This window comes from Macroventuria anomochaeta (assembly GCF_010093625.1).
Source record: "Macroventuria anomochaeta strain CBS 525.71 unplaced genomic scaffold BU25scaffold_29, whole genome shotgun sequence".
In the NCBI taxonomy this organism is placed as follows: Eukaryota; Fungi; Ascomycota; class Dothideomycetes; order Pleosporales; family Didymellaceae; genus Macroventuria; species Macroventuria anomochaeta.
Genome location: NW_022985390.1, coordinates 111,267 through 123,381, shown reverse-complemented (window position 1 = coordinate 123,381; position 12,115 = coordinate 111,267). Strand labels below are relative to the sequence as shown.

General features: G+C 54.6%; 6 protein-coding genes across 6 annotated transcripts; 2 read left to right on the top strand and 4 right to left on the bottom strand.

Moving 5' to 3' along the window:
* Positions 1-238: 238 nt before the first annotated feature.
* On the top strand, positions 239-658 carry BU25DRAFT_347418 (uncharacterized protein; the record flags this gene model as incomplete). The annotated part of the gene is made up of 1 exon (XM_033703151.1): positions 239-658. A coding segment is annotated over one exon (420 nt), but the record flags the coding sequence as incomplete, so codon positions are not given.
* Positions 659-1,349: 691 nt separating this feature from the next.
* Positions 1,350-3,308, bottom strand: BU25DRAFT_413237 (uncharacterized protein). The gene is made up of 2 exons (XM_033706990.1): positions 2,503-3,308; positions 1,350-2,453 (listed from the first exon to the last, which is right to left on the bottom strand). The coding sequence occupies exons 1-2, from the start codon at positions 2,849-2,851 to the stop codon at positions 1,453-1,455; spliced, it is 1,350 nt and encodes a 449-aa protein (XP_033558883.1). The 5' UTR covers positions 2,852-3,308; the 3' UTR covers positions 1,350-1,452.
* On the top strand, positions 3,013-4,506 carry BU25DRAFT_433294 (uncharacterized protein; the record flags this gene model as incomplete). The annotated part of the gene is made up of 2 exons (XM_033708769.1): positions 3,013-3,285; positions 3,325-4,506. The coding sequence occupies 2 exons, from the start codon at positions 3,013-3,015 to the stop codon at positions 4,504-4,506; spliced, it is 1,455 nt and encodes a 484-aa protein (XP_033558882.1).
* A 44-nt stretch (positions 4,507-4,550) lies between these two features.
* Positions 4,551-6,040, bottom strand: BU25DRAFT_413236 (actin depolymerizing protein). Its single transcript, XM_033706989.1, has 2 exons — positions 5,692-6,040; positions 4,551-5,641 (listed from the first exon to the last, which is right to left on the bottom strand). Exons 1-2 carry the CDS (start codon positions 5,708-5,710, stop codon positions 4,677-4,679), a joined length of 984 nt encoding a protein of 327 aa, XP_033558881.1. The 5' UTR covers positions 5,711-6,040; the 3' UTR covers positions 4,551-4,676.
* Positions 6,041-6,071: 31 nt separating this feature from the next.
* On the bottom strand, positions 6,072-7,402 carry BU25DRAFT_347437 (succinate/fumarate mitochondrial transporter-like protein; the record flags this gene model as incomplete). Its single annotated transcript, XM_033703152.1, has 6 exons — positions 6,072-6,237; positions 6,289-6,727; positions 6,833-7,028; positions 7,109-7,158; positions 7,221-7,268; positions 7,336-7,402. 6 exons carry the CDS (start codon positions 7,400-7,402, stop codon positions 6,072-6,074), a joined length of 966 nt encoding a protein of 321 aa, XP_033558880.1.
* Positions 7,403-8,491: 1,089 nt separating this feature from the next.
* Positions 8,492-11,744, bottom strand: BU25DRAFT_433291 (uncharacterized protein; the record flags this gene model as incomplete). The annotated part of the gene is made up of 5 exons (XM_033708768.1): positions 8,492-10,127; positions 10,179-10,418; positions 10,473-11,164; positions 11,220-11,321; positions 11,646-11,744. The coding sequence occupies 5 exons, from the start codon at positions 11,742-11,744 to the stop codon at positions 8,492-8,494; spliced, it is 2,769 nt and encodes a 922-aa protein (XP_033558879.1).
* Between the last annotated feature and the right edge of the window lie 371 nt (positions 11,745-12,115).

Genomic DNA, 12,115 nt, shown 5'->3' with positions numbered 1-12,115 from the left:
TTCACGCCGCGAGCCGAGGTAGGCGACTAGTGGGCAATGTGGGTCCTACCCGTCCCCGGAGCCGCACCAGGATTGAACATTCACTCCAACGACGTCACACCTTACGGTAAACAATTGCGCATCAACTTCAGACGCGTGCTGCAAACCTACACCCTCGAGCGTACACCCGCCATGCTGCACCGATGAGGTATCTCTCCTCTTCCCCTTGTCCTTCCACACAAGACTGACCTTCAACGGCTTCATCCAGCGCCTCAACAGCGCCGCCCCGTTGGGCTACACAACCCCCGTCTTCCCCTCCCTCTACTGGCCCCTCCCACCGGACGCAGCGCGATCCTTCTATCTCTACAACCCCAGCGACATCCTACGCTTCACCATCTACTGGACCCTGCTCCTCGTCGGCGGCATACATCTGGTCGTTGCACTATGGGCGTGCATCATACAATGGCGCAATTGGAAGATAATATGGGTCGTGCCGCCGCTGTTTGCAGCCGTGGGCGCGCTCGAAGGTTTGATTGCCGGGGCAATCGTGGGCGGGCTGTTGGGAGGCGTGTATCAGAGTGGGTACTTTGAGATGAGTACTTGGATACCGTTTGTTTGGGGGTGCATCAATGCAATGGTCCTTATCTTGTCGAGCTTCGCTATATACGGAGGGTTGTAGCGGGCTAAAGCAAAAGAATGAAGCAGACCCTCACGACCACCGAACCCATACATCTCCTGAGGAAATTGATGCGCCTCCACTGTGCGATCAATGAGGTGACCAACGTTGTTACTTGCACACAACGACCGGCGAAAGATATGAAATGGCTGAGCATCTGATTGGTGCAGACAAGGCTGAATGCACCTGCTGCGGCGGCTACGGCAAGGCTGAAGGCGGGGCTCCTTCCCATCTTCTCGAGGACGCACATCCTGTACAATCTCAGCATCGACTCGTCCTGCACCTAGAACATGGTCCTTCCATCTCGTTCCCCAAGAGACGCGCGCCGACGCAGCATATGCCAAGATCTGGACCCAGTACAGCAGCAGAGTTACACGCTCGCACAAGTCCAGAAATCAGCCAAAGAAGGCCGTAAAGGATGCGCCCATCGCCACCGGCAGTGCAACAGCTCCGACCGTCGATCACAGGCAGTATCCCTGAACGATTCAATGTTTCCGGGACTCATTTATAGACGCCCCAAGCCTCCAACAGACGGGCCATGTCACTGAGATTCGTTGAGCCCATAAAGACCAATTATATCAACCATCCTCTGATTTCACAGACCTGATCGATCGCCTCGAGAAGCAGTCATGGCTGATCTGAGAATATTCGAACCAGACATCAACTGACCTAACATTGAAGCTCGAGCGACCGAACAACAGTGAATCATTCGTGCGCACCAAGAATCGCCCGTGGTTCGAAAAGGGTATCTCGTGTTATGCTACAGTCAAAATTGTACAGACTCCGTCTCCCGTCATCTACACAGTCCTAATCCCACTAAGCCTCCCCTTCGCTTTATGCACGATCTCCGGAAACTCCTCCTCTCTCCCCTCACCTGGCTCAACAATCCTCTGCAACACTTCCCTCGCCTTCTCTTTCCCATCACTAACCTCATACCAATCCGCCAACTGCAACAGCGCAGCCTTATGCCCCGCATTCCCAGCAGCCTCATACCACTCAATCGCAAGCCTTGTCGAGCTACCTTGTCGCCAGCCCAGCAACCAGTCCAGAGCTGACTTCAACTTTCCCGACGTGTCGGATTGTAGGAGCGGAGAATCGGTGGCACTGAGGACCCGGTAGAACTGCGCAAGTGAGAACATGGCTTCGCGGTGGCCTGAGGCGGCGGCTTTGCTTGTGCATTTCAGCCACTCTACGCTGCTTCGATCATTGAAGGCCGAAAGTTCGTAGTAAGACAGCGGATCGTCGCCCTTGTGCGCGCCTTGCTCAAAAGCCCATTTCGCTTTCTCGCGTGTTGCCGGGTCTTTGGAATCTTTCAGGAGGTAACCGAGAGCGTTCCAGGGTGCGATGATGGGGAGCTGAGCTGGGTGGCGGGCTTGGATGTTGTATTGATAGACCCACGGCATTTGTAAAGCTTTTTCATAGAGGAGGCGCGCTTTTGCTGGTTGGTTCTCTTTTTCTAGGAAGAGACCGTGCAGAGTTAGGGCCTCGGGATCGTCTTTACCATCGATTTTCAGTGCTTCGAGTGACTTCCGGTACTTGAGGATCTCTGACTTGGGGAATAGGAGAGCGATGTCTCGGGCCCCAGGCGCTGTGGTGTAGGTGTTCAGGTAGATGGCGGTCATGATGTGTTTGATGGCGAGGGGGTCTTCGATTTCTGCGCATCCTTGGAGAATGAGGCCAGCGTTGATCTTGTGTGGGCTTGGTGGGAGCATTGCTCGTTTTGTGGGGTCAGATAGATCCGGTATTGAGTAAGTCATCAAGGCCAGCCCGGAGATATGTTCAGATGTGACATTGTACTCTAGGGGATGTCAGTGATGCACCAGTTGGTGGCAATGTATAAGACGAACTCGTTATCAATTGTTTGATGAGTTTTCCATACTCCTTCCTGTCCTTGTGTGCCGCGAAGTCGTTGTAGATAGCTTCTGCTACGTCTGGCTCAAGAAGCAGGATCTTCTGCCCCTTGGTGAGCTTGTACCAGCCGAGTCGAGCTTTCTTATCAACATCGGCGCGTAACCTCTTTACATCCAGCTTTTGTGCATAGGTCCGCCTGAACACGCTGGGCTGTGCTGCTTCTGTAGGTGGACGGAAAGCGCTATTGCGGCCAATTGGCAACAGCTGCCGCACGTGGCAGAACGCACACACATCTGTCCGCGTTATTGAGCTCGCAGAGCGAGCTAGCAGGCGAGATGAAGACATTGAATCGAGTTCAAATTGATGCAGTTCAAGATGGAATGAGCATCGTGGAGCTCGGCTGCTTAGTAACCCACGCTAAACCGAAATCTTGGCTTCTCCGAGGAGGCCCGCTTTCTTGCAGCGGCGCTACTTAGACTTTTTCTGGGTCCGCCCGCTCAAATATAATGTTTGCGCAGCTTTTTGGTGCTGCAAAGAGAGCCATTAGTCGGACCCCTTCGTACCAAGGAACCTCAAGCTGGACAAGAAAGGAAGTTCCTGAAGTCCCTACAAGCGACCCAGCACCCACAGACACCGTCACAATGGTCACCACACGGCGCGGGACCGAGACGCCTGGTATGGCAGCGACGCCGGCAAGCTCTGCGAAGAAGGCTGTTGGCAAGAGGGAGCTCGAGGCGCTAGGCACACCTACACGAGCGAAGAGGCAGAAGAAGACCACAGTAGAGCTGAAGAGAAATCTGAGATCAACACCAAGGAAGGGTGGTGAGGCACCAAGCGCAGAATCGACACAAGAGTCTGTCGATGAAACTGCATCCGACACAGCTGAGGCTACACCGAAGCCAGGAGGGGCGAGCCCGCTCGCGATTCGCCGACGATCGAGCCCCAAGGTTGTCGTCGAGCCGTCTTCGCCCGCCAAAGAGGATGCGCCCAAACAAGAAAACGCCTTTCACACGCCAGAGCCGGCTTCCTCCGAGGCAGCCTTTGTAACGCCATACACAAGCAAGAAGGCTCTCGAGGGCTCTCCAACCCCCAAGGCGACAAAGACCGCCTCTCCAGCGTCCGCGAAGAAAGCGCGCGGTCGTCCAAAGAAGGCACAGAAGGATGAAATCCCAGAGGAAATTCCATCCTCCATACAGGAGAGCTCAATCGCATCACCCACCGTCGCCCCACCAAAAGCACACGTCCGCTTCGGCAGCGAAGAGCCCACCATGAACGCCAAAGGCCACACACGCTACGAAGCACCTGCCCCAGCGCCCGTGCCCAGCGCCGCTGAAGACGATGAAGACTCCGCCGACGACTCAGACGAAGCGCCAGAGATGGTCAGCACATCCGCCGCAGCCAGCAAAGCCGCCGCCGCCCAAGCAGACACAACCCGCGCGCTCGCCGCACAACAAGAAAAGGAGCGCAAGAAGCGCGAAGCCCGCGAACAGCGCATCGCAGAAGAGCAAGCAGCGAAACGCGAGCGCGACGCCATCAAGGCGCAAAAAGCAGCCGCCAAAGCAGCCAAAGCCGCCCGCCTATCATCCGTCGTCGAAGTCGATGAAGAGGCTACTCCAATGGACGTCGACCGCACAACTCTCCCCTCCCTGCTTCCCGACTCCCTGCTCGCCAACTTGGGCGATGTGCGACCGCCCACGCCTCCGCCTGAGGCCCGGGGCAAGACAGACGAGGAGCTGAGGCGAGAGAAGTTGAACCACCACATCAAGTTCTTGGAGCAGAGTAGTAAAGCACCCAAGGATAAGAGGGTTGGGAAACACCATGTTGCTGTGCTGAGGCAGCAGAATCGCGTTCTGCCGCCGAAGGTGAGCAAGAACACGAAAGGGGTGAGGGAGGCGTGGTTGAAGGGCAGGCAGGGGCAACAGACGACGGGGAAGCCGAGAATAGGGAAGACTCACAGGGCGAAATTTGGTGGCGGTGGGTTCCTGAGGGGCCAAGATTAGATCGCAACAGTAGCCTCAGAATGCGATCATGGGCCGTCTCGCTGAGACGCTCAAACTCATGATTGCTGTTTCTTACTCATCATCTACACCTCCCGTGACGGTCGTCTTGGAGTACCTGTTACCCTCACCTCTCGATCAAACTCACCTCTCGATCAAACATCAATCACCGCCTACCGCCTCCCCGGCCTCTTCGGCTTCGAAAACCCCTGCTTAACCTCGACCTTCTCCACCTTGAACTCATCCAAAACAGTCTGCTCCGTAACCTCCTCCGGGTTCGTCGCCTCCAACTTCTTCGCAACCTTCAACCCACCCTCACTCTGCGCCAAAGCAACCACATTCCCCCGGCTCGCAGCATACAGCATCCTCTCCTTGATCTTCGCCGCGCTCGGACACGTGCTGATGAACACGATACTGGCGTCGGGGTCGTCGTGGCGGTAGAAACTGTACCGCGGCTCCCTGGGGTCGATAGAGCTAGCAATCGTAGAGGGTGTTGCCGTGGACGAAGAAACGAGGCGTAGCGTCTCAGTCGCGGGATCCATCCTCAGCTGCACGAGATTATCACCACCCTGTCCCAACTTCTGCAGCGCGCCTGCAATCTCCTCATCCACGCGTATCGCCAGCCGGCCGCCCTGCGCAAGACTCTGTCCGCGCGTGCCCCGGCTCTCAAGCGCCTCAGCGTCCTTGATGTCCTGCAGCGACTGCTCCTCCGCGGTCAGCGGGTTGCTGGATTCCGTGTGCTGCACGTGTTTCTGCCACCCCGCAGCTGTAAGCTCGTCCGCCTCGGTGGTGAATATGCTTTCGGGGAAGTGCTCGCCGCCCAGCTCGCGCACCAGCGTCAACCGGGTCGAAGCGAACAGCATTTTCTGCCGTACGGGGGCCGCATTGGGAACGTAGGTGACGGCGACAAGCGACTTGTCGGGGGAGGAGAGCGAGTCGGCGCGGCGGAGGAGGATGTAGAGGGCTTCGTTGGGCTTGATGTGGGAGCTGAGGTTGGAGAGGTCGTCGAGGAAGGTGGAGGCGGATGAGGGGATTGTGGCTCCGGGGATGATGGTTTCTTTGTCGATGTGGGCGACAAGACCGCGTTGTGAGGAGGAGACTATGAGCTCGCCCAGTGCGGACTTGAGCTCCTGGGATGCTGTGATGTTGATTAGGCTCAATGTCCCCGCTCTCTGTTTATGTACGCACCTGAAATGCCAGACTGCATGATGCTGTAAAGTAACGAAGGGCAATGGCAGGTTAAGGAGGTTGTCGCTAGGTTTTCACGTGTAGGTGGTGTTGTAGAGAGACGGTGTGCAAGTTAGGCCACTGTTTACGTGACGTCGCATGGCAAGTGGTGGGGCAGGAGTGGCTGAACTCGGCAGCGTATGCATGGCGTCCCTGCATTTCGAGTCCGCAGCCTTGCACCTCACTCTCCACATGCACCTCCACATGCACAGCGTTTGGTAGAAAGTATTGCCATTTTTGAACTGTATGGTGAACGAATCGACCATGCTGTGCGCAGCAACCAATGCGTCGTGGATATCAACAGTGCTCAGTGCTGCCCGTGCTTTCCCCCCCCCCCCCCATTACTCCTCGTATTGACCACCGGGAATTGTCTCCCTCCCCTTCTCGAGTATGCCCTTGAGGTACTCGTACACGGTAAAAGTAACGGCCTGTCCTGGAGCAACACGCATCACACGGGGTGTGATACCCTTGTAGAAACTCTTTACGCCTTCCTGTTTCCACATATCGCTGTATCAACTCGTCAGCAGTGTAACACCTCGGATGATATTTGCAACTTACCCAGCAATGGTAGTAATTCTGTTCATAGCGCTCTGCCCTGGCTCCGCAGGTGTCTTTTGCAGCCTTGTCTTGATGGTGTCGATAGGTGCGTTCGAGAAAGGTCCCATGGCACCAGAGATGAGGCCAATGAAGGACGTTTGCCAGCCGGGCAAGTCGTTTGTGTTCTGGTATTTCTGCAGCTGCGACCTCAATTCCGAGTAGGCTGTGAAGTTGGCAGCCTGGTTGGTACCCTGACGCAACGCTGTGAGCGACACACCACGCCATAACGCGCCAGCACCCTCCTCCTTCAGCACTGTGTATAGCGCGTGCGCAGCGTTTCGGTACTTGGGTACATCGAGCGGGTCGGCCATGGAGTGGTGCTGCGCTTGCAGACGGATCTTGACGACTTCCATGGGAGTGACGACGAGGACGGCCTCAGTGATACCGGCAGCAAGACCAGCTGGCTGGGATCAGTATTGATACTTGCACGCAACTTGAGATTGCGAGCAGTCCGTCTGATCGCTTAATCAAGACAGTCCATCGCAAGACAGAGGGTAGCACTTACCCATGAATGTTGATGTTGAAGTGACCAGGCCATTCTTATCTGCGAGCATTTGCTTGTACCATTCGTAAGAGGTAAAGCGAATGGCCATCTTTGGGACAATGCCCGTAAGAACAGCACCGAGACCCTTGTACAGACCCAGTGCCGTCTCACGTTTTACGATCTCGGAACCTGTCTTCAGAAACCCACGCTTTGGCGCCTGCAAATGTCAGAAGTTGTGTTGTGTGTCCCATAGAACTATGCTGATTGTAAAGGTTGGAAATGGGTGGTGGTACGTACGCCGGGCATACGCGCACGCCTGGAAAGTTGCATGCGGACTTTGATGGTATCTGCGATTCCAATCAGCTACTTTGCGATTCGTGAATAGTGGTTACTCGGGCGCAAGACCTACCTAATGGATGGCACACGAGCGCTTCCATCATTCCAGCACCACCACCGGCTGCCAAAGGAGTCAGTAAATTGCCATTGAGCGGCACACTCTTCTTGATCGCTTGCTTCAAGCTTACCGATCAAGTTGGTAGCTGCGGAAGCAGGCTTCTTGCCGCCAGGCCCTTGTGTTGACTTTGCGGACATCTTGTGTGACTGTGTAGCTTCTGAGCTCAGCAATTATGCGATTGCGCGCGAACGGAGATTCAAAGATCCCCAGAAGCTCAAGATGTGCGGAGGTGTGTGACTATGACGCTGGGTGATCTTCCCCAGGCTCTTTCCCCGGCTCTGGAGCTCTAGCTGGCTTTCTAAGGCCTCAGCTCTTTCTCAGGAACAAAGGGTCTTGCCAGATGCAGAACAGATGTAAATAGCAACGAGAAAATCAGACTTGAAGAGCAAAGAGAGGGCACGACTTTTTGAAAGTAAGAAAGAACATCACAGTCATAATTCAGCTTCCTAGTTACCGCGGGTGTGAGGACATAAAACATACGCCGAGGCCTCGGCCTGTGCAGCGGCCCAGGCCCGCTGTTACTAAAGCGAGGGCACGCGTCGCGCCTGCAGCATCAGGGAGCTTGGCGCTAGACGTCGTTTTACCCCAGATCTGTGATGGTGGGCGAGCGGAACTTGGGGAGCGGAGACGTCTTTCGGCCGGGATCGGCTGGCAAAGGAATGGCTTTGCCGAGCAACAATACAAATCCATCGCAAGCTGGGCGCGCTGCTCCAGATTTTGGAATCGCAATTTGAAGTCAGAGAGTCTCGACGTGTCTTGTCAGGTGCGGTGTCGGACGTCCATGTGAATGTATCTGATCATGAGCGTAGGTGGAGCTCCCATGTGAAAGATGACGTTCAAGCGACAGCCAGAAAGCCTCCGCGACTGCGGTTCCCGAGTAGACCCGCTCCGGCACGTGCACGAAGATGCACCGGCTGGAGTGAGGAAGGTCGGTAGTTCTTCACCCATTTTTCCGGATATCATCTCCTGAGAGCCCCATCACGATGTTGTTCAAATTCAACATCATTGGTGGAACATCCACACAGGAGCGAAGGTACAGACCTCAGGCTGGCACTGAGCGACTTTCGAACAGCTTTGTGAAACATTTCCACGGCTCGAAGCTGTGCGACAACTCGGATTTCGCTCGCTTGAAGATGAGCTTGAAGCCACAAACACAAAAGGGGTATATTCGCTATGCCGTCTAACTCGCATCCGGAAACCTTAATGTCGCTGCACCACACAACGACTCATGCAAATTTGACCTCGTTGAACAAGCTTGCTCTGATCTGCATCAAAGCTACCAGCTCCAACACAAATTCTTGAAGGACAACTACGTTCGTGATGATGTGCAAGAGGCTGGCTTCGCGGATGTCGTTCTGTTCCTCGTCTGTTTCTGCACCAGCCGTAGCATCAGCAGAAGGCTCCTTAGGAGGAGGCTGGTACTTTGACAGCATGACTTCGATGTCTTGCGAATTTGCAGGACGGCGAAAGCGTATCCGCCTCCTCAATAGATCAGAGTGCCTGAACCCAGCGAGGTTGGCGTCGATGTCTGAGAACAGGGTGGTTTGACGTTTTCCGCCTTGTGGCGCAGGCAAGGGCGACAAACCTCTTGAAGGTGAGCCTACAAGCGTTTGGCCACCGAATTTCGATGGAGCCGGTGAGGAACCCTGAGAACTCCTTTGCTCTGAAAGGGTCTCTTTCCGGCCTCTTGGCGACTGTGTCCTTGACGGTGTTGTAGAGCTGTCGAGCACATGCTTTGGTATTTGCGGCAGCCATGATCCGGGTGGCTCTGGAAGTTGTTGGACTGCTTTTGGCTGCATTGCCGCCTGCTTCGTCGCGTCATGCACCTCCTCATGAAAACGGAATGCATTTTTGCGATTGGTGACATGCTCATCCCAGTCGGGAATGTCAGCGCGAAGAGCTGCAACCTGTGCACAAAGGTTGTGAATACACGCAAGCAACTGCGGCGTCGCTGATGCATTCCACATTGGTAGCCGGTTTGCCATGTATACGTCCCGGAGGCTGTCGTTCGAGAAAGCGATAGACGCGCGTACGTTATCTTCGAAGTGATAGTCGGCAGGGTCAACAGAGAGCCAGCCTTCGAGGCGGAGCTGGGAGCACGTTCCAAGGCTGATGATCGCTTCCGTCAAGGCCAGGTTTGTCTCCACGTCGTTTGTCAGAAAATGGAGCAGTAGGTCGGTCAATGATTTGAAGAGCGGATCTTCCGGGAGCAGGCAGTGCTGATACACTTCTCTACCACTGGCGTCGACCGAATCGAAGTAGCCAGGATTTTGTGAGGATGTAGGAGGCAGAGAGATGGCCTTCAGAGAGCAAGGATGGCTCTCGAGCAGGCTTTGAATATCTTTCAAATGGGTCTCGTAGGCCTCATCAACCCCATCCTCACCAGCAAGGCTGATAGCAAGGTTCAAGTAGGTCTCGAGCTCGATGTTCAGAGCGCCAACGGTTCGGTGTGGTTCCTTGTGATGTACGTTCATGACTTTGATCAATGACCCCAGTCCATAACTGTGGTTCTTCCCAAGTATGACAGTCGTTAGCTTCAATGCTGAAGTGACGGTTTGTGAGTTCCGAGAATCGGTGCTACCCAGAATCAAGTCTACCAGGTTGAACAAGGAAGGATTCAGTCGGTCGTCGTCCTTCTCACCATGATTCATGAGCATAAGAGATTGGCGTCTCTTGACCGCAGCTGGCGAGCGAGGTATCTTGCCTGACATTGACGTGTAGTCTGGCAATGCGAGCAGATACTGCAGAATCATATGAACGAGCTCTGGGTGATCTAGGGCGTCGAGAATCCGTCGTAGATATGTGAGCACGGCAACGGAAGACCCACCATCAGCATCTGAAGACTCCAGTAGGGAAGGGTAGCTGCACGCTGTTAGCTTAGATCGCCAAAGTCGAAAGGTGTCTTAGACTGACAGGAGCTGCTGCAGGAACAGGACGTGGAAATGATCAATTAGCGTATGTCTGACGTCTGCAGATCGGCAATGCTCAAGCACATCTTGCCAGAACGCGAGATACGACAGGAACGTGCCGATGTGACTCTGGAACTCGGTGGTGTGAAGGTTCTCAGTATCATCGTTGGCTTGCGTCTCCACGTAGTCCGAAAACGACAGTACAAGCGGAAGATTATCCTGCGGATGCAAAATAGAAAGTTTCCTATGCTCAGTCAGACCCAATTTACGCCATACGCGGAGTAACATCACAACGCACCTGCTAAGTTGACTGTACAACGCGCCAAGGCCCGACGCCATGAGGGTGGGTAGATCGCTGTTGACTATCCATTGCTCAAGAGTCATCGACTTTGAAGCTGACTCGAAAACGTAGAGCAAGCCGGTACGAGCGAAGTCGCCAATCCGACCTTCGTGGTGGACGTGATCGATGAGTTGATAGCACAGCGGGAAGTCTTCTTTCTGTGTTACGCCAGCGAAGTCATTGCTCTGGGCTCGAAGCCGACTATCAGAGCCGGTAGCTGTAGTAGTGAACCATACTGGCAATATCCCCGGCTGCAACCTGATCTTGGCCGCTATCCCAAAGAGCAGCTCGACAATGTCCGCTTCGATATCCTCTCCAACAGCCATAGTACCAGATCCTACCGTCCGGTTTATGAAGTTCATGAGGGACACCGCGAAGACATCATTCTCCAAGAAGTCTTCCTCTTCGCTGTCAATAAGCGCATTGTAGAATGCCACTGCATCCCGCACAATCCCTTCATCGAAGGACGTTGCTGCGATCTTGGATATGGCGGTATAAATTTGCTGTGCGGCGGCGAATTGGAGGCACAGGTGAGGTGCTGGCGATCGAGACTCATCGTTGAGTATTGCAGTAAGGGCTTGGAAACCACGACGGATGTTGCTCAGTGCCTCGCGGTCGTTGGCAAGGTTTTGCGTTTTCTGCCATTGGGACTGATCCTTGTGTCAGCTGCGAGCTGCATAGGCCCTGTGGATATGCTTGCTGTACCAGAATTTGGTTGTATCGTTGTCGAAAGCGCGCCAGACGCTGCTGGGGGTTGTTTGGGGCGGCTTGTTTCTTCTGGGAAGAACCGCCGAGTAACCTTACCCACTACATGTCCGAATTTAGTAGAGGTCATCTTGAGGGGACGCTGTACGAACGAAGTCCATCTGATTATCCAACAACCCCGCATTAAAGCGGTGTGTGCAAGGTGGGGTGCAAGGTCTGAGTGATGCTCGCGCGGACGCGTAGAGAGTGGCTCCAGGTGAAACCAATCACGTTGCGACTTCCCCGAAGCTCAGATCTTCTTGTCGTGCGACCTTCGCACTCCATCACACACACCAACTAGCCTTCCAAGGTTGTTTGACAAATGTCATGTATCTGCATCCAGCATGCCAATAGGCGCAGATCTTCATTTGTGCACCGCTTTCAAACCTCGGGCGCGTCGGCTGAGTGCTCAGTGTTATTGACCTCCACGCAACAGAGCATCGAAGAAGAGATGACCTGGGCCATAACGACAGGGGAGGAAGTCATGGCAGGAGAATCAGCCCTCTGCCACACGCTTACGGTCTGCAGCCGCTATAACCAGCGATCGTGACTTTGGCAGTCTTATGTCAAGTAGCCGATACGCTGGTGCAATGCGTCTTGTCGTCGTTTACTGTATCTGAAAGACCCTGCTATCAGCGCCTGCACGCTCTCCATCCATGACACCATACACATAAGCAAATCCACGAATGACATATCTCCCCGTTCTATCCGCATCAGTTGGCCTCAAAACCATCGGGTACGTGCTACCCAAGGCGGCAAAAACCTCGTCACCTGGCCGAGTTGTTGAAATGGCGCATCCGACGAACTTGTTCTCCGTGACCGAGATGCTGGATTCAGGGTACTGAAGGTCCCAAACT

Coding starts and splice junctions, on each gene's coding strand:
- BU25DRAFT_413237 (XM_033706990.1), bottom strand. CDS start 2,851: ATGTCTTCATCTCGCCTGCTAGCTCGCTCTGCGAGCTCAATAACGCGG. Junction 2,454..2,502: donor CATCAAACAATTGATAACGA/GTTCGTCTTATA, acceptor GACATCCCCTAG/AGTACAATGTCACATCTGAA.